At 47.3% G+C, this 21,049-nt stretch overlaps 1 protein-coding gene across 6 annotated transcripts in view; it reads left to right on the top strand.

Annotated features, from left to right (window-relative positions):
• The window catches only part of LSAMP (limbic system associated membrane protein), a 1,035,828-nt gene that overhangs the window by 704,444 nt on the left and 310,335 nt on the right, over nt 1-21,049 (top strand). For 4 of the 6 annotated variants that reach the window (XM_065063106.1, XM_065063121.1, XM_065063104.1 and 1 more), the window contains one exon: nt 10,403-10,481. In XM_065063106.1, the coding sequence (XP_064919178.1) occupies nt 10,403-10,481 (79 nt within the window). Of the gene's footprint in view, nt 1-9,804; nt 10,482-21,049 lie in introns of those variants that run through there. The other 2 variants (XM_065063111.1, XM_065063105.1) reach the window with 2 other exon arrangements.

The raw sequence follows: 21,049 nt of genomic DNA, 5'->3' as shown, positions 1-21,049 counted from the left end.
AAGCCAAGCGCCTTTATTGACCAGGGTGCTCTGGCCGAGCTGCTGGTTATGGCTGCTTGCCAGAAGAAGTGGGTGAGTTTCTGTGGCTTCAGGCAGGCAGCTGGACAGGATGATTTAAGAAGTGCCTCCTAGCTTTAACATGTATAAATATGACTGGACCTTATAGAAACAGGGCATGGGAGCAACCTAGGAAAGGGAGTCATACTTGAAAATACCAGGGCGAGGAGACTGGAGAAAGGAGCAGAGAAGTAGTGTGGTAAGGGGAAAAGAAAAGCTGAGACATTGGTAAGTATGTGCTGAAAGAGTAGGCAGGCACGAACTCCAAACGCTGATGCAGAGACATCACTGACCTGTAGTAAGAATGGAATTAACTGAGCCTATGTCTGTGGGACAGTTCTCTTATCATCTTGAAAATCTGAACATGTTAAAGATGTGTTTTTCTCATTTTCAGACCTGAATGCAGTAAAACGATTGGAAGTGTTTTCAGAAGCTTGAGTTTAAGCAGGTCATGGTTTCAAAGGGACCCTTCTCAAAATTTCTGCGTACAAATTTCTGTTTCATCTTGTGAGGCTTTTTGACAGTCTGGTCTCCTGATAGCATCACAAATCTTGAGAATCTTTCTTGCCTTGCTGAAGGCCCCAGTTTAAGTTTCATAAAAGCTATGTTGGAGCTTCTATAATGGACAAGAAAATGCACAGCACAATGGCCTGCTGCACTATTCTTCTAAATAAAATTAATTCTCTGGTGATGATGAATGTGTAGCATGTATCATTTCAGCAAGACGATGGAACTCTCTTCTGAATCATCACTGTTGGAATGATTATTTTCATCAGTTAGTATTGTGTTGAGAACTCCATGCAGGAGCAGGTCATCGAATACATAGCAAGGCTCAGCAGAACAGGTTTGACCACCCCTTAGTTGTGTAAGATTCCTGTTCGCAGCAATCCCAACATCCCTTGCAACTGCCCAGCAGATTTTTGGGGGCCTGTTAACGACTGTGTTAGAAATAGATCACATGTGGGCTGTTCTGTAGGTTATGTCTTGCAGTGGCTTTCTGTACTGTAGTGTTGGACCACCTTGCAGCCTTTGGTGCTTCATCCTTTGGATACTATTGGAAGCTAAGGGTATGTTAGGATCTCCACTATACAGCTGGAAACTTTGACATGCCCTCAGATACTGAACAGTTTTACACAGTTAAATTAGGCATCTGCTCTGAAGTGCCCTCAAGAGAAGATTATCTCTCTGGGGGCAGAGGGCACCGAGAGAGATTAGCTTTTTACGCCTTTGTGAATGCCTTATTAAGTGATTTACCCAAATTCACTGAGGAAATTGCAACTGGGTATCTCCAGGTCCTCCTAGAACATCCTAACCTCTGGGTCATCTCTCTGCTTGTGTGTTGGGAGGGACTGTTAGCTACTCAAGCGCCCTTCTGTGAAGTCAGTCCTAATTACTTGTGCTGAAGGCTGTAAATGTTCGCCAGCAGCGGGAAGAAAGTTTTTGTGGGATAGCAGGTCTAAGTAGATAAACATATTGCCTTCCTGTGGGAAGTGAATTATTTAAAGTCCTGTAGGGCTGAACCCTGGCTCCACCTGATTCATCATGAGGCACCTGGACATCATGAGGCAACGATTTCATTCCCAAATACGAAAACAAATCTTGAGGCTTTCCTCAGTGGGAGGTATGGACTGCTTATCTAGACTTGCATGCCTAACTCCTATAGCCACGTTTAGAAAATAAGGGCCAACATAATACCTTGTCTCTATGAGAAATGTCAGAACTGGGATCAACTCTTTCCCTGCTTCCTCCCATGCCATGAGCCGGCCTTCTTTGGGGGAACAGGTCATGCAGTTTCCTACCTGCTGACCCAGCTGGGAAGATGGCCAGGAGCTCGGGTCCCTGCCATGCCACAACAGTCGCTGAGCAGTGTGGCCTCCCGTGGGCTTGAAATGATTCGGCACCCTCTGACAAACAGCAGCTGCAGAGCCCAGTTCCGCAGTGTCGGTAAGGAATGTCGCTAATGATATGTGATCTTTCAGGGAAAAGACAGCACCACGCTCTCGATGCCACTGATTGCTTTTATACCTGTTGCATTTGCAAGGCCAGAAGGGCAACTTTTGTTTTAACTAAAAGGGAAGCTCTCTCTGTTTCTTGTTCCTCTGAAGTAGGAAGGAGCTGTTGTCAATGACTTTGTAGCTCTACAAGCACTTGCTGTGGTAGCAACCAGTAATTAAGGCCACAAACCAATTGCAGCACTGATTCTTTAATCCCACTTTGTCATACCCGGATGAAAAAAGGCGTCTTTAGATGGCTATTTTCCTCCAGCCCATGCTTCAGATTTGGTCTTTAACTAAAGGTGAAACTTTCTGAAAAGCCTGAGCACAAAATCTCTTTATCCAGTCGAACGAGGTTTTTTCTTTCCAAGGTAATAATGCAGTTTTCTAACCATGCAGCACAGAAGTAGATGAACTTCAAAACTCAAGGTCTCATGTTTAGCTGGTGGAAATCAGCATAGCTCTTTTGACAGTGGTGGTGATATGTCAGCCTACAGCAGTGAGAACCTGTCCCTTGGCCTGTAAATTGTCCACGCCAAGGTGATCGGTTGTGAAGCCAGATCGATTGCACAGCAACAAGGTTACAAATGGGTGAAAATCAGCTATTGTTCTTGTACAGGAGGGATGTTCTGTTACAGCTCAGTGACCACACTTAGAAAGAGGTGTTCTGCATTCATGTTATCATCCACGGTTATGACCTATCTGAGCACTCTCAATGCAATAAATCCTTCTACCTAATAAGGTCCTTACTTCAGAGGAAGCTTGGTCTTGTTGTCAGTGCATGTCCTGATGTGAGTCTCAGGCCTAAGCTGGCTCTGATTCTCAGCACCAAAAGACAGTCTAGAGTTGCAAAATAGCGAAAAATGATTTTTTTTCTTGAAATTAGGCATATGCTGTCATGATTACATCTAGTATTAGACCTGTCATACACATATATTTTGTTGAACTGCAGAATTTTTCCATATAACCTGACCTCCATATCCCTTGGTAGATAGCATCCTGTCCTTAGCTGACTTAATTCTTTTCAGTTGTCTCATGGAAATGTCCACTCTTTCCAGCAGACTCTGGCCTGGTATAGATGGAGGCCACTTCTGCTCAAGCAGAAAAGGAGAGTTTACAGGTTGTGGAAGCAGGGGCTGGCCACTTGGGAAGAATATAAGGCTGCTGTTAGAGGATGTAGGAAGGCAGCTAGGATAGCCAAGGCCTCCTTAGAATTACATCTGGCAAGAGGGGTCAAGGACAGCAAAAAGAACTTTTTCAAATACATAGCAGATAAAACTAATACCAGAGGCAATGTCGGCCCACTGATGAACAGGGTGGGTGCCCTGGTGGCAGAAGATACAGAGAAGGCAGAATTACTGAATGCCTTCTTTGTCTCAGTCTACTCTGCCGGAGGCTGTCCTGGGGAGCCCTGTACCCCTGAGACCCTGGATGAAGCCAGGTCAATGGAGGAGTTTGCTTTAGTCGATGAGGACTGGGTTAGGGAGCAATTAAATAGTCTGGACATCCCTAAATCCATGGGTCCAGATGGGATGCATCCGCGGGTGCTGAGGGAGCTGGCTGAAGTCATTGCTGGACCGCTCTCCATCATCTTTGCCAAGTCTTGGGAAATGGGGGAGGTGCCCGAGGATTGGAGGAAAGCAAATGTCACTCCAGTCTTCAAAAAGGGCAAGAAGGAGGACCCAGGTAATTATAGACCGGTCAGCCTCACCTCTGTCCCTGGGAAAGTAATGGAACAGCTTATCCTTGGTGCCATCTCAAGGCATATCAAGGATAAGAGGGTTATTAGGGGCAGTCAGCATGGCTTTACCAAGGGTAAGTCGTGCTTGACCAACCTCATAGCCTTTTATGAGAATGTAACAAGGTGGATGGACGATGGCAGAGCGGTGGATGTGGTCTACCTTGACTTCAGTAAAGCCTTTGACACAGTCTCCCACAGCATCCTCACAGCTAAGTTGAGGAGGTGTGGTCTAGACAATAGAGTAGTGAGGTGGGTTGCAAACTGGCTTAAGGAGAGAAGCCAGAGAGTGGTAGTCAATGGTGCGGAGTCTAGTTGGAGGCCAGTATCTAGTGGAGTGCCCCAGGGGTCAGTACTGGGGCCAATATTATTCAATATATTCATTAACGATTTAGACGAAGGAATAGAGTGTACTATCAGCAAGTTTGCTGATGACACTAAGCTGGGAAGGGTGGCTGACACGCCAGAAGGCTGTGCTGCCATCCAGCGGGACCTGGACAGGCTGGAGAGTTGGGCGGGGAATAACCTGATGAAATTTAACAAGGGAAAGTGTAGAGTCCTGCATCTGGGCAGGAACAGCCCCAGGTTCCAGTATAGGTTGGGAAATTACATATTAGAGAGCAGTGTAGGGGAAAGGGACCTGGGGGTCCTGGTGGACAACAGGATGACCATGAGCCAGCACTGTGCCCTTGTGGCCAGGAAGGCCAATGGCATCCTGGGGTGTATTAGAAGGGGGGTGGTTAGTAGATCGAGAGAGGTCCTCCTTCCCCTCTACTCCGCCCTGGTGAGACCACATCTGGAATATTGTGTCCAGTTTTGGGCCCCTCAGTTCAGGAAGGACAGGGAACTGCTGGAGAGGGTCCAGCGTAGGGCAACGAAGATGATTAAGGGAGTGGAGCACCTCCCTTATGAAGAAAGGCTGAGAGAGCTGGGTCTCTTTATTTTGGAGAAGAGGAGACTAAGGGGGGACCTCATTAATGTTTATAAATATATAAAGGGTGAGTGCCATGAGGATGGAGCCAGGCTCTTCTCGGTGGCAAAAAATGATAGGACAAGGGGTAATGGGATCAAGCTGGAACACAAGAGGTTCCGCTTAAATTTGAGAAAAAACTTCTTCTCAGTGAGGGTGCCAGAGCACTGGAGCAGGCTGCCCAGGGAGGTTGTGGAGTCTCCTTCTCTGGAGACATTCAAAACCCGCCTGGACATGTTCCTGTGCGACTTCTCCTAGGCGTTCCTGCTCCAGCAGGGGGATTGGACTAGATGATCTTTTGAGGTCCTTTCCAATCCCAAACATACTGTGATACTGTGAATCGGACAGACTATGGCTTACAGGAACCCTCTCTTGGAGTCTGAGAAGGACGTTTACCACTGAAATCCCACCTCCTCTTCAATTTGCCTCTAGAGGCACTTGCTGCATTCAGATGAGTTTCCACCTCTCTCCAAGCCCTGCTTTTTCCTCCTTCTCTTCTACTCCTGTAGAAGAACCAAAGATGAGTGAAATGTAGCTGCTTAATGTAATGGAGTGGGAAGCTGCCCTTGCACAGCAAAACAGAAATGTCTACATGTAGGAGCTGCAAGTACAGGAAAAGAGGAAGGAGAGATCACCATGCCCCGCCACGGTCCCTTAATCTTCCTTCCCTTGTGCCAAAAGCCCTTTGTTTCTTCCCTGTTCCTCTCCATAACTCCACTGCCAAAGCAACGAAATTGCATTTTCTCTGCATGGCTGAGAGGTTTTGAGCAGACTCTGCTGCTGAGTACAGCAGTGTATCTTGACTAAACATGTTATAGCTCACAAAACATCATACGTTTTCACTCATCATTGTGGATACCCTGAATAAAGTCGCCACATTCTTGGACTCCACTGGCAGAGCAGTTATCCAATCCCCTTAAAACAAACATGTGTGTCATGAAAGGATCTGGAGGCTTGTGTGATCACTACTTGTCTGTGTTTTTCGTTATTGTCTTTTCCTCCATTTCAGTGAGATTTGGCAAAGAGTCAACAGTTTTGGTGTGATTGATAGTGAGTGAAAGTCAAGTGACAACAGTTGCCATTTTGTGGCTTTTTGTGGTGTGAGCTGATGAGCCTCATTTCAGCTCCTAGAGGGCAGCCATCCACATCATACAGACGGCTGTTGCAGTTGGCATTGCATGAATCTTCCATGGATTGTGCTTTGCTTTTAGCCACCTCAAATGCAAAAAACCCATCTCTGTTTGTGGCCAGAGTCCATGCTTTCAGTGACTGTTGGCTCTCCATGAAAAGCAGATGGCACTTCAGGCTTTCACAATGTCAGTTCCTGAGTATCTTTAAAACCAAGCTGCCACACAGGTAGGCAGAGGTGACCTGAGTACTTGTCCCAGAGCATCTCAGCACTGCGCACCTCAGTGGAGGCTGCCCACCCAGGGCCAGCATGGAGGGTCTCTCCTTTGGCCAGCTTAGATGCCCAGGCTATGATGTCTTCAGCATATTTCCCTCAAAGCCAAGGAGAGCAAGGTCAGCCAGGCTGTGCCCGCTTGTGCTGCTGTTTTCCCTCCAGCTTGCACACAGAGCCGTCCTGCCCCACACTGTGGACATGCAGACACCTTCTTTAAACTTGTCTCACCCAAGCATATCTATTGTGTCTCTGGTGGTGCCGTACAGCATGTGCTCACCACAGGGTGTTGCACTAGGACATGTTCCCTTTGAACAGGGTGTAAGTGTTTCATGTTGGAGGAGGTTGATGTGGTACCTGTAGGGCTGGGCTCATGCTGCCTCATCCATTCCTCAACAGCATAGTGACAAAATTTGGTCAGTCATACAGGCCCTGTCCATCCTGCAACTACCAGGAGTACTGGTAAATCGCATTAAAAGGTGGCAGTATAAATTTGCAGTGTCTGTGCTCTGATTGTTTATCAGAATTTTTCCTCAAGTTTTCAGAAGGTGGGAAAGTTAGAAAGCAGACCTGCTGTTCCGTTATCTGCTTCCAGCAGGGGGAGATGGGTCTAGGGAGTAATTTATTCTGGGAACACGTACAAAAATAACAGTATTTATTTTACTCATGAGGCTCTCTCCTAGGATTTGTGCAATTCCTGCTAGTTTGGCCTTTTATACATAGGCAACCTCTTCCTTTTGCTTCTGTACACTTCTAAAAGCAAATAAGACCTATCAGTTTTAGGGTTTGGTTTTATTTTTCCCAAGGTTTACAAGGCCCTCAGGGGATTTTCTTCCTCGTCTCTCTGTTTATTATAATTATAATTATTATAATTGTTATTATTATTAAATAGTTATACTATGGTGGTTCTAATGAGGATTGTATAAATGTATAAGAAGATAAAGACTTCCCCTGTACTTCTACCTCAGCAGAGAGGGACCTCTGAATCTGCTGTAATGCACCCCACTCTGTAGGGAGGCATGGCCATGTGCAGTCCCATGTTGAGTCAAGATGTCCTGAGAGTCTGGGGACAGGAGTCCTTCCTTATACCTCCCTGAAACCCCCTCTGTCATTCTCTGTATAAAACATATTGGTGCCACTTTCCATGAACTATATTTAACTAAGCATTAAATTTAGATTTAACTGGATAGTTATTGCCTTCTAAGTAAATACTCTGAGATAAGGAAATATTTAGTGAGCTCTAGCAATTGGGTGGCAGATGCTTCTTGCATTGCATAATAGTTAATCTTCGACAAATATGTTTTCCTTACTCCACTGGCATTCAATTAACATACAATAGCTCTTATTAAATGTAGATGAAACATATGTGGGAGAGCTTTGTAAAAAGGATCCATGCAATGCTCTGACTTGCAAGAAAGTTGCATTTCTATCATTGGTAACTTCATATGGGACTGGGTCTTTTAGCTGTACTCGAACTCTCTCACAAGAGGGCAGAGGTTTCCTCTTGGTGATGCCCATCATCTGGGATGCCAGCAGCCCAATAGCATCTCTCTGTCCCTTGTGCTGTCCATGGCCCTAGAGCGGTGGCTGCTGATCTATCAGCAGCAGGATCTTCTTCAGAGTAATGCCCTTGTCAGGTGAAATCTCTCTGCAGTAGCTTGGGAGCATCCAGTGTGTGGATTAACCCCCTAGCTCCTTCTTGTTCCTCCTCCTCTCTGGTGCCATCTTTGTCAAGTCTCCTGCAGAGGAAATGTCTGAATTGGCTCACTCCCTTGGCTTGAATACAAAGCAGTCAGCTCTTTTGCTGCTGCATGCATGGCACGGGAGCAGTGGTGTCATGACCTTAGCCCTTAATTTGTGGGACTTTAACACATGCAGGGATTGTTTAAGCACTCAGACAGCAAGGCCTTTCCATACCAAGGCTGCAAGGGCCAGTTTCCAAGGGTTCAGAAGGCGACTGGACACATTCCTGGAAGAAGAAAATCAATCAAGGGCCATTAACTACAAAGACACTGCCACTGGCTGGGGACATGCCTTAGCCACAAATCACTGGAAATTAGAGAAGTGCTCTGGGGCAGTACCAACTGCACGCTCCCCTTGTGCTTGTGCTCTGCCCAAGGCATTGGGTTTAGGCTGCACTCAGAGACAGGACATGGGGTTAGAGGGGGACCTTTGATCTGACCCCATGTGGCCTTTTGCATGACACACAGCCATTCCTCTTGTCCCTCCAGTTTGGGTCCACTGTATCCCCATAAGGCTCCCAGACCAGAGGTGAAGCAGGCAGCATGCATGTTTTTTTTTTCTTTCCTGTACGCATGCAGCAGTGCTGCGACCACACAGGACAGCGGCTTATAGTGGAGTTCCTCCCAGCTTTTCTTCCACCTGCTTCTCTGGACTCCCCTCAAACCACCCTTTCCTTGTTTGCTTCCCCCCCGCTCCATGCCCGCCGTGCTTTGGCCACAGAAGGGTTACGCGAGCGAAACATCCCTAGGAGCAGCTCTCCTCTTCCCTCCTGCAGGCAGAGGAGAGAGCGGGCTGGGGGGATGGCAGGCAGGCATCAGCAGTAAAACATACGGCTTATTCCTCTCCATTAATTTAATCTCCCATCTCTCGCGGCGGCGATGCTGGTATGTGAGCGGCGGGAGCGTTCCCGGGTGGGCAGCGCTGCTGCCGGGCTCGGGGCTCAGCTGCGGGCGCTGGCAGGCGGGAGGACAGGCCGGGTATTCACACTGCGGGCAGCTCAATACCAGCATTGTCTGCGGTCCATCCCTCACAGGCTGGGAAAGGAGGTGGGGGGCGGGAAGGGCTGAGTGGAGAGAGGTGGGAGGGAGGCGGAGGGAGGGATGTACAACTGTTTATCTGGTGAGAGGAAAGTCTGAGAGGGGGAAAAAGCAAGGTTTGAGGCTGCAGAGGCAGTTGCCAAGAATGCTGCTCTGTAAATCAGCTAGTTTGTGGCTTCGGGCCGCAAAGCCAAGTTGTTTGCACTTTTGGCCACAGCTTCCTTGCACCCGCCAACCCCCCTCCGTCCCCCGCCCCGCTTTCCTCAGTATTTTCTTTTGTGAATATTGGCCATATCTTCCTCCATCCTCTGCCCCGCGCCCGTTGCCTCCCTCCCGCTCAGCCTCTCCCGGCTTCTCCTGCCTTCCCCGTTGTGCTTCCCGGTCCGCCTCGGCTTCCAGTTCCCCGCTTGCACTCCCATCCTCCCTCTTTTCCCCATCCTTTCTCCAGGCCCCTCTTCCTCTCCCATCCCTTTCCCTTTCTGTCTCTCCCTCTTTCCTTCTCCAGCCCCCTCTCCCTCGGGGCATCCCCCCTCTGCCCTCCACCCCCTAATTTCCTCCTCATGCCCCGTGTCTCTGCTCTGCAGTGCCCCTCTCCCTCCCCAGCCGCACTCCGGCTCCCAAAGGCCCGGTCCGGCCACCACCGGAGCCCTTTCCCCGGCCGCCCGGAGCAGCTCCTCTCCCAGGCGAGGGTAGTGGGGTGGCGGGGGCCGCGGGGCGAGCTGCGCCCCCGGGAAGTGCCGCTCGCCGCTCCCCTCCCGCGCTCGCCGCCGTGGTGTCGAGCTGCCGTCTCCCGAGTGAGGCTCCCTCCTCCCTCCTCTCTCCCTCATTCCCTCCCTTCCTCCCTCCCTCCCTCGCTCGCTCGCTCCGCCTGGGAAAGTGGGTTAGGAAGGGAGCTCGGGGCTGGGAGGCTGCACAGCCGCGCACTGGAGCAGGACCGTCCACTCTCGCAGCCCGGCGGCACAGGACTCGTGTTAATCCTTTTCCTTTTTTTTTTTTTTTTTTTTTTCCCTTCCTCCAACCTCTGCTCATCACTCCAAACGGGCCGGCTTAGTTGTTATTATTTTTTAATTATTTTGCTACCTGACTTTTTCCTCTTGTCTTTTTTTTTTTCTGTTTTTAATTGAAGGTCGTGCTAAGACTTTTTTTTTTTTTTTTTTTTGAAAGCCTTAAAAAAAGACAAGGCGGGGAAAGACGCCAGCAAGAGACTGAAAAGAGCAAGAGAAAGTGGCAGCTAAGGAGGACTGTGAAATCACCTCCCCTTTCTGGGGCTGTCGATCAGAGCGAGAGTTGTACATTATTATTATTGTTTTTCTTTCTACATCTATCTGTCCACATACACACGCATAGAGAGAGACAAGTACAGACAGTGAAACTCGACGAGACCAGCCATGGTAGCAAGGGCTCAGCCTGATCGGAAACAATTACCACTGGTCCTACTGAGATTGCTTTGCCTTCTCCCTACAGGGCTGCCAGTCCGCAGCGTGGATTTTACCCGAGGTACCGATAACATCACCGTGAGGCAGGGGGACACAGCCATCCTCAGGTAGGGCATCTTGCCAACTTTTCCTTTCTTGTGTGTTTATCCATATCTCTACATATGCAACATACACATGCGATGTGATATAGATTTGTGTGTGTATGTCTCTGCGAAAGCGTGTGTGATTTTACCTCTCAAACTGCGGTAGCAGCAGCTGCTACAAACAAGCTCTGCGTGTGTGTTTGTGCTTTAATGTAAAAAAACTGCAAAGCTTTTGAAAACCTCTTGCCACCACTCTCCTCTGTGCACTGCTCTGGATCAAAAGAATTTCAGTGAGGAAAGAACTGTTTATGTTAGCCAGCTCTCGTGAACGTACATTTTCCACCAGCCCTGCAGTATCAATAGAGAAATCGAAAAGGGATCCAGCTGTGCTTGCCAGATGTTCCATTGATCTTCCCATGCTTCTTTTTGTACCTATGCAAAAACTTTAGCCTTGGTGCTGCCAGAACTCTCAAGCAAGTTTTTTGGGGAAGCTCTGGCTTTTATTTTTATTTATTTATTTTTCTGCCCTGTAGGGAGAGGAGATGGATACAGTAGTTTAAAAGGCTGGTGAAAAAATGCTGTAAGAGCTCCAACATTTATGAAGCTGGTGTCTTGTTCACTGTGTTGTTTTTTTTGCAGGGTTAAGTAAACAGGTATAGGCTGTGCCTGCATGTCTGAGTGGTTGTGATGAGGTGTCTTTGCACATGAAGCCTTGTTCACTGGCAGTATCGAGTGTTATATTTCTGTATTCATCATGCAGGTTTTCTAAAGGTAGTTCTGAGGCTACTTGGGATTTCAGTTAAGAGTGTCCCAAATAGCTGAAACGCAGTAATTTTTTTCCTGTGGGTTTCTTTTTTGCATAGTGCCTTGCTCAACTTACCTGCAGTAACTTCCCTACTGAAGGAAAATTCTGTACATGTGACTGTGTGCACACACTGTGTATTATGGCTATAAAACTACTGGACATAATTTAAAATAAGTCTGTAATCTGTATGAGGAGCTGATAGTGCACAAACCCTGAAGCATCAAGGGAGCAATTCCCTAGCAAAGCTAACAGCAGCAGCAAAGTTTTCTTTCTCTTTCTCTGAAATAAATCCTGCTAGATGTCACCAAATGGTCTGCTACATGATCCCCTGTGTCCTGCATCCCTCCCATTTAATGAGAGAGGGGTATGTGAGCAAGCAAGATAGGATCAGGGAAGAAGGATGCTAGAAGAGGGATGTTGTGTATACGTGTATCGCTTCTCTCAGCTCCCGTGTGCTGGGTTGTTTTGATCCTGGAATATCTGTTCAGCAGCTTCCATTCCCCAGCTCTCTAGACTTGTTAACTTGCGTGTAAGATTTATCCACACGGAGTAATAGGATTTACAGAGTAATTCATCTGGCTTGCATATGCAATGGAAAGGGTTTAGATGCGACACGGTAAACACCTAACAAGGGGTGTTGCCTCTGACTCCCGGCTTCTCTCTCTCCCTTCCACTCACTAGCAATTCATATATCCCGTTAACCCTTTTCTAGCGGGACTCCCAGCTGACTTATCCCATTTTTAAAGGCAAATCACTTCCATCAATCATTTATTTTGGTGGGGCTGCTCAGGCAGATGTTCGCCAGCATATGTTTGGTATGTTCACCAGCAGACAAGTCATTAAGCTCACTTGCCCAGACAGGGGTCACTGGATTTCTGTTTCCCACTTAACCTTGGAGCTTTTGAGTTTATCTAGTCGCTGTGTGCTAAAGCTGCATTTGCAGCAGAGAGGGCTGAGTGGGTGGTGGAGATGGTGCCTGCATGTGCTGCGTGTAAAGCGTTTGTCAGCAAGCCCAACGGGCTGCATGGGAGAGTGGTTTTGGTGATCATGTGTGGCTTGCCAGTGTTTTGTCAGGCACTAAAATAAAACACCTGAGTGAGGTGATCCAGCTGTGTCAGCCAGATGTGTGCCAAGTGACACAGTTTGCAGGAAATGCACACCCACCTGGCCGTGTAACTGCTCGCCCTGAGCAATACCGTGTTCTGGGCAGGTGGCATTTCTGTCAGAAGTGACTGTGGCCAGCACACAGGCTTTACCTCCATTAGCTGCCTTCTTAAGCTCTCTAAGCAGATCTGGCTGGCTATATGCTTGTCGTGTTTCCTAAGAAGGGCAGTTGTGTCCTCTCCCTTTTCCTGGGACCAGCCCCAGGTTTCTGGGATGTTTCAGTCCCTCCTTCAGAGGAGAGGCAGAAGCCAGGCTATGCTGAGAGAAAGGACTGCCACATGAGGCTGGAAGGGGTCATGTTTCCCTCTGTCCCATGCACTTTAGGTCCTGCAGGATGGCATTTTATACCCTCAATGTTAAAGCAAGGTTTGGCTTGCGAGCTTCCCCCTTGCTGCTTTTCCTGCCCCTCCAAAACATCACATAGTTTAAGACAGCCTTGCATTTGAAAAACTCCCAGCATCTCGCTCTCCCTGCCTATAGATCCACTAGTGACAACGCAAGGGGAATATCTAGCTGGGGAAAAACCATTAGATGATCTATACCAGCTGTGCTCAGAGCAGATCTTTACCTCTACAGAGAGGCAGGTAAGAGATTTCTATACAGAGATCATATCACCTATCTTTGCTATGCATCTGCTTCAAAGGGAAGAGAGAGTATGCAGTGGTGGTTTAACGGTGGCCAGTAGCTCCATCATGTAGCTTGAAGGGAAATGAAAATGTAGGAGGGAGAAAAAATGATACGCAGTTGGAGAGAATTAAAAACAATGTACATAGAGATAATATAACTAAAACCATTTTGTTTGTGTAAATTGTGGTGCAAATCATTCAGTAAATCACTGGGGACAGGGTTTTCTGAATGACTAGTGTCCTTTGAGGCCTTATACATTTGTATGTAGTATTACACTTGTAGGTGGGAGAATGGGTGGGTGGACTGTTCTGTGAAGTAGAGAAAAATAGTTTATTATAAGCCCTAATGTTCCTCAAGGAAGCCACTCCTCTAGAGCTTCATCTACAGCTTATTACTCAGAATAGAATTATTCTGCAAAGTTTGGATGCGACTTTTTAAAGCTATGGCATTTAAAATATTCCCTTGCTATGGACTTCTAAAAAATGTTCCTAATTCTATCCTGGCTCGTCTCCTAAATGACATGGCAACAGATTTGATTCATTTGTTGGCCTTGCTGAAGGTTGATGACTTTTAGTGAGTATTTGGCGTGGGGAGGTTAGTCAGGGAATTGCAGAGAGAAAGAACAAAAATAGCTCATGATAGACTATCCACAGAGAAAAGGGTAATGATCCGCTCCTTAGAGCAAGGCTGAAAAGGGAGGAGGGGTCTGAGAGCTGCAACAGGTGAGAAGGGCTGAGGAGAGCTTCTGGTGTTTGGCCAGCTAAAACCGAGAAAAGAGAGCAGGATGTTTCAAAGATGACACTGTATATTAGAGAGCCTGTCAGACTTACTGAGGTTTCATTTTTAACTCTGTCTTCAGCAAGTGAAGATGGACACTGAACCTTATTTTGAGTACTGAGAGGGAACTTTGTGCTATTATACAATTCCTACCAATGCTTTGCTAGCAAGATCACAGTCATGAGCATGTCAGGTTTTGTATGTGATGTTAGAAAAAAACCCCTCTCCAAACATCAAACGCACAAAACATCCCCCAAAACTAATTAAAATGGGAAAAGAAAAGCAAGCTCTAACCCTAAATCTTCTTTCTGTTTACCTTTCTCCAGCATCCCCTCCTACCTTATTTGCTCTGCAGGTGTTGGGTGAGCAAAGGCAGGGACCCTGTGCCTTGTTACACACTTTCAGCCTGGGGAGGGGGTGAGAAATAGGAGGACATTGGCTAAGTGGGACATGTGCAGTAGCAAAGGGCAGCTACTACAAACTGGGAAGGGAGGGCACTGTGCCTCTGTGTTGTGTCTGGCCCTCAAGATGGATTAGAAGCAAAATGGCAATGGAGTCCATGCTGTGGGATCAGGTCTCTAGGGAACCATCACAGCAGCTCTCCTCAAAGTGCCTTTAAGCACTATTTTGAGGACGTCAGTGGGACTTGCAGGTTGCCCAGGACCCAGGTCTGCACAAGGGCAGATTTAGCCTTTAATGACTTCTGAAATGGAGCTCATCACCAGCTGGAACCAAAATGGGTCACATCCCCATTCCCTTCCACTTGGTTATACCACTACAAATCTAACCAAAGCCCAAGGGCAATGCCAGAAATAACATGTTTGTCTTTGGGGCAGATTCCTGGGGACTGCTAATAAAAGAGGTACAAGTGACTCATACAGGGCTTAAGCTGCTGAGCACTGCTCGGATGATGCTCAGCTTGCTGGAGAACTGGGATCTTGCCAAGGCCAGAATTTGGCTCATTGTTCTTGAGTTTTTCCAGCGTCAACTTTTCATCAAGAATTAAATCAATCTAATGCTGATGCACTGATGAAAACCAACATTTAACTGAGTACACAATTTCCATTTTTACCAGGTATTTTTAAATAATATGAAGTTTCAGGATGATAGCAAGCTTAGGAACTTCCATCCTAATGAGTACTTAGCTTCTTCAAGTTACACGTGTCAAAGGATGGGCTAGAATCAAATTACGAGCAGTAATGACAGCACTGTTGGTGTAATCCTGCAATATAAGCAATTTATGCAGACTCTGTTCTTGGGCTCCCAGTATTTTGCTGATATTCTACATGTGGAGCTATGCTAGAGGACAAAGCCACCTCGGGCAAAGTAGCAACACAGCATCACAACAAAGTTTATGCCCTATACAGTCATTTAAAAAAAAAGTAAAAGCTGTTCAGATTACATTTGTAATTAGCATATAATTTATAACAGGGAGCACTGAGCTGAGCCCTTTGCTAGAAATGACAATAGGCATGTTCGAAGGTATAATGCCACATAATAATACAGTCTTGGCAGTGAAATTGTAACCCTGGTTATTAGTAGTATTGTCGCAGCACTTGAAGGCCAGCACTACGTTGAGGCACCCTTTGTATTAAGTGCTATGTGAGCAGAGGGTAAGAGAGATCCCCCCCGTTCCACGGGGCAGGCGGCTGTTCTCTGGGATGGGCGGGGGCAGGAGGTGCCCAGGGGGTGAGGGGACTCACCCAGGGTGGCACAGCAGGGCCAGGGGCACCCAGCCTAGTGACCTATCCATTAGCTCAGGCTGGCTTCTCGGCTCAGCCGTGCAACAACCCAGCAAATGCGACAAATGAGGTTTCCTTAGTATGTCCTCGTGTGCGCTGGTGTTGACTACAAGTCCCAAACACTTTTCTTTTCTCCTGGTACATACAGAGCCTTCGTTGTCAAATCCGGTATACATGCGTCAAGAGGGTATGTTGGGATTTGTGCAAAAGGGGCTGTACTTTGCTGATGCTTTCCTTTAAAAATAATAATTTAAAAAGTATAAATGTGATCTCAGGTGATGCTGCAAAACTTCCAGGTCCAGCAGCAGAAACTTCCAGGTCCAGCAGCAGATGGTGGCATTATATGAAGGCACACATGCGTACACGGTTATGTGTGTGTGCATACATATGATAAAGGAAGTTGCAATATGTATATGGTCAGAGGCTGGTGATTAGCATCTCTCTATATATAGTGTGCCCACTGGTGAGCAGGGCCTTTGTGATGGGACTAACCCATCACAAGCAAAGGTGGAATGGAAATTAGAAAAGAAAAGGCTCTTTCTATGTTGAAATTATGTATGTTTAATAACACTGTATGTATAATTTGCATTCAGAAAGATGAAGGAGGAGAGACAGTATCAGACTGTATGGGTTTAACCTCCTCCCCTGAGTCTGCACACACACTTCAGTTTGCAGCTAAGTACCATATGTTTTCCTGCTTAGTTGGCATTAAAATTTATATAGTAGTACGTGTTACCTGGAGTGTCTCAGAGTCCGTACCTCCTCCATTCCGCTCCCCTCCCCAGAAGGTCTTGAGAAAAGACCCGGTCTTAAAATAGCTCACAGTTACCGGAATTTGCCATCTCATAACTATAAGTTTTCAAAATATATATTACACTTACCTGCCCTTGATATCCAGCCCCACAGGCATCTGTTTTTGACAGAGCTGCAGGGCCACAGCTCACTGCTGATGCAGCGGTGGGGCTTCAACAGGCTTACTGCGAGGTTGAATATAGCCATTTTCATTGAAGGTACCTGATTTTGTTGTCCATCAAAATTCATTCTGGCTTGTGTGAACTTGTGTTCTCCTGGAGCAAGTGCAATGGAGGGCACAAAGGTGAAGTCAGGAATTTACTGAGTTTTCTTTTACTCTGCTCTCGCTGAAGAAGAAACGAATGTGATTTTCAGCTGAATCTGACACCAAAGCATTTGCTTCAGGCTTCAGGCACATCTAAAGTGTCTGGTTTTATGGTAAGTAATGGGAACTAATAACGATGAGTTTCACCTCTGCCTAGAAAACAGTTATTTCAAAATAATCTAAACAGCCTGTCTCCCTTGTGCATGTATATTTTTGCAGATTTTTATTAGGAGCAACTTTTGTTGTGTGGGAGAGGCCAGCTGTGACTCCAGACTCTGCTGTGCTCGGCCCCATGCAAAGAGGAAAAATAGCCCTGCCGCAGCTCTATTGATTTCGCTGGGGTTGGGCTTTTTCGGTAAGAGCTAACTGGATGGAATTGAGCCTGCTCAGACTGGTCTGGAGTTCAACATAAGCTTTGCAATAAGACATCTGCATGAGGTTTTGCGGAGTGCACGCTTGCGTGTGCCTGTGTGCAAGCGTGTGTTTCCCTGCATTTGTTCCTGTTTAAAAATGAAAAGTGTTCTCTTGTGTGTAGTTGTACAAACGTTTGTATGCTTTGTAAAGTTGCAAGCATTGTGTAGGTGAGAGGCAGCACTGGACAGGGTAACAGACTGCTTGCTGGGAGGTTTGTGTGGCTTTTTCTGACTCCTGGGCCTCAGTAACCATCACTAATGTTAGAAATGTCCTTTCGCTTCACTATGCCTCAGTTCCTAGAACTGTTAAAGAAAAAAGTAGTAAGCAAACAGAATATTGCATCTTCCTCTTCTGCTGCTTAGCCATTAACACCATGGTAGATCTGGCCAATACTGTCCATTTCCAGTGAACTCTCTCACCACTGAAATTTGCATTTCTGTATCAGAGGGAAGTAGTGAAAGCTTTGGAAGAGTAGGGAGGCTTGTGCCCCGCAGACACGCTCCCACACTCCTGTGAGAGGTGAGACATGCCTGAGTGGTTTCTGTTCACGGGTGCTCTCTAGGTGGGCTGCTAGAGGAACACTGGATTTATGAGCAGGCGAGAAAGGCTGAGAAGGCTCCAGCTCACCAGGCACCAACTGTTGTGAAATGAAATTGGGGGGATCACCCAGCTGTGCAGCCACCATTTACAGAGCCACTGCACCCACCCCTCTCTGGGACATCAGGGTGACCATGTTGGAGACCCACCACTGTCATTGCCCCCAATGTGGTGTGACTTAAGTGCATCAGTGATGACAGTATCCCATCAGGGGTTGTGAGGGTGCTTTCCAGTGTAGGAACCCAGTGATGAACTGGGAACCCGATGATACCTGCATGGCAGATACCTCAGTTCCTAGCTTTCTCACTCCCTCCATCCCAGGCTGGTCATTCATGCTCATATGAGGCCGAGCAAGGAGGACTATGACTCAGAGCTGCATGTCTGTTCAGTTTTCGTGTCTGGCTGCGCAAACAAAACCCATGTTGAAATCCACTGGCAGGCAGCATCCATGACTTTGAATAGTAAACACAAATCTCACCCTCTCTGTGTCTCTCTGTGTTATTAAGCTGACAGGCACTTAGCCAATTATCCAGTCCTCGTCTCAGCTGTATTTATGGAGGAGGAAGAGACAACGCACAGAGCTCTTGTCTTCAGGGCTTCAGCTGAGTCTCCCTTGTGTGCTGTCGCATTTTCTCTTGTGTGAGCTGCCTAGGACACTCAGGGAAAGAAACCAATGAAGGGGATGAGTTGAGGGAGAGGGAGGGGGACAGATAGTGGGGAAAGGGTCTGCTTCTCCAGACCAGGCACACACCAGAGCTGTCACTGTTTGCCATTGTGTTTAAATTTGGCAGAGTGTATGTGCCTTTGTTGCATAAGGTTGTGGTGGATGAGGAACGCGATGGATGAGGGTACTTGCAAAGTCATTTTGGCTGTGGCAGGGCCAAGAGTGAGGAACTGTGCAGTGGCAGACTGTCAGTCTGTGCCTTAAAGTAAGGGGGGGCACATATATTTGGGGACATAGTGTGAACCTGTGAGCTGGAGCCAAGAGCCACCCCTAATCCCGGATGCAGTATTGCACCTAGAACATACAGCCTGGGCTGGCTGAAGTGTTTACTCCGAACAGCAAAATTTAGGCAAATAGCACTGAAGTGTTCTGTGAATATTTTCATGAATGTTAAAAATGAATTCTCTTTGGCTGCAGCTGTGCTTCCTTTGTGTGCATCTTTTTTTTTTCTCCCCCTTGTGAATAATCTGAGTGAATGAGTTTTCCTTGCCCTGGCATTCATGGACAGAACATTTTAAACAGGTTCATAGCTGAGCAATCAAGGCTCTAGCTGCAACTTCTGCAGCTGGAAGTCCCTGGCTGTACAGATTTGCAGGCATGTGCCCCTTCCTCCTCCCCAGACACCGACTTTATGTGTACACCTGTGGTGCTCTTGATATATAGAATGCTGCTCAAGGAGCACTGGACATGGTTCTTATGACCCTTCATCAGAGCCTGGGCATAAAAGCAGTGAAACAAGTGAGACATGGAGCTGATCTCAGCTTGAGCCACAATAATTTATGTGCATGTGACAAGAGAAAATTACCTTTAAACTCTGCACCCAACCAGTCAATCTTACAGCAGCCTGTTTTTGCTAGGAAAGGTGCCTCAGGCCAAGTCTATCAAGTTCAGAAAAAGAAAGGTTAAAATGTTCTAACATCGTTATTTCTTTCTTTTCCTTTGGAGAACAGGAGCCACAGTGACAAAACCTGGCTGACTCCTTCACGCTAGCTCCTTTATAGTGAGCCCCATTCCCACTCCCAGCCCAGATTCCCAACAGGAATCATCAGGAATTTGTCCACAGTGAGGCCCCATGTTCACCTTGTCAGGGAACAGAAGGGAGACCATGTGACAGAAGGGACTGGGCATAAATAAGCATGCTGAAATTGGAAAATGCTCAAAACACTACCATTATAAGGTCGCAACCCAGGTACAACAGGGATGTTAGGAAACCCCTATTTGTTCCAGGGTGTCCTCTGAGCTTCAAGAAAAGTGGGACTCGGGGAGAGATTACTCTCTGAAAAATTATTGTCCCCTGTCTGCCAAATACAATATAATGTCATCTGTAGTCCCCTCCCTGCGGCTAGAGAGCAGAGACCCTGTGCCAGCTGAGGCCGTCGTTTATTGGGGCTTCACGGGTAAAGGGGCTTCAGATGAGCAGGGGCACATGTGAGCCGAGATTCAGCGGAGCCAGTTTGTCCCTTCAGAGCAGGCAGGTTTATCTGCAGTCCCCTCCTCTTTTAAGCTGGTGGAAGAAGTTGGGGAGGGACTACTGCAGTCTGCCTTCCCCCTTTTCCTGTCTGCTGCCCCCTTAGTCATCAGCACACTGGTTAGACAGTGATGGTCCTTTCACAGGCCTCTGCCATTTCTTTGGCAGATTCTGTCCCGCTCATCCAGCTCCGTAAGCTGGCCCCACAGACTTAACCTTGCAGCCCTGGCTTAGCAGAGCTCTTGTTCCTGACAGCAGAGTGAGGTCCTCAGAGCCCCACAGCTTAACAGGTACCCACACCCTTCTCCCTGCCATGGGGACACCTGCCACCAGCAGAACTTGCAGGGACCTCATCACCCCAGTGCTCAACCCTAGGCACAGCAGGTCACTCCTTTTTAAAGTAACCCCTTTTGGATGCACTGGCTGGCTTTCCCTGGCCAGTCACTGCTGTCACCATCCAGCTAGCCTGTGCCACTGACCATCAAGGTGGCTAGCAGCACCACAGAGAGGTAATCGGGGCTGGAGCAAATGTGAGAGAGCAAGCTGCTTTCCAGAGCCCTTGGAGACACGATGGAAAAACGATACACACATACGCACAGTTGCTGCCATGTACCCGCCATACACTCGCACAGGCGTCTTTGTTTCTCAGATTACACTGCTATTTAATTGAAATCACTCCTGGGTGTGGTGGGACTGAGATGGGGGTGTTTGCTGTGTGCTCAAACAGGCCTTACACATGCAAGCAAGTACCTTATGAATTGCTGACTTGGGGTCCTGTGAAACCACAGACCCTGTGATAAGATGCCAAGCAAACGCAGCCCCCTCATAGTGGCTTTCCCTCTCAACTTTCTTGCTGATGGCAGTTGTCTGAAATGGATCAACTTGTTGATGGAAGTATGGATGAGGACAGGCTCTGAGTAGTACTGGCGTCATGCTTATTAAAAAATAAAAAAAGACAAAAAGCATAATGAATAATCAGTTTGCCTTTCTCACCTGTGTGCCACATTAGGCAGCCGTGGTTTTGAGCAGTAAACAGTTCAGGGGCAGTACATGAAGGCAGTACACCTTAGAGTGTGCTAAATGTGGGCAGCGGTAATAGGAGATCCTCCATCCTAATGAGGAACAGAAAAGGAGTTACCTTTCTTCACCAGCTAGTC

This window comes from Columba livia, chromosome 1 (genome assembly GCF_036013475.1).
Source record: "Columba livia isolate bColLiv1 breed racing homer chromosome 1, bColLiv1.pat.W.v2, whole genome shotgun sequence".
NCBI lineage: Eukaryota > Metazoa > Chordata > Aves > Columbiformes > Columbidae > Columba > Columba livia.
This window is presented reverse-complemented; position numbering and strand designations above follow the sequence as displayed.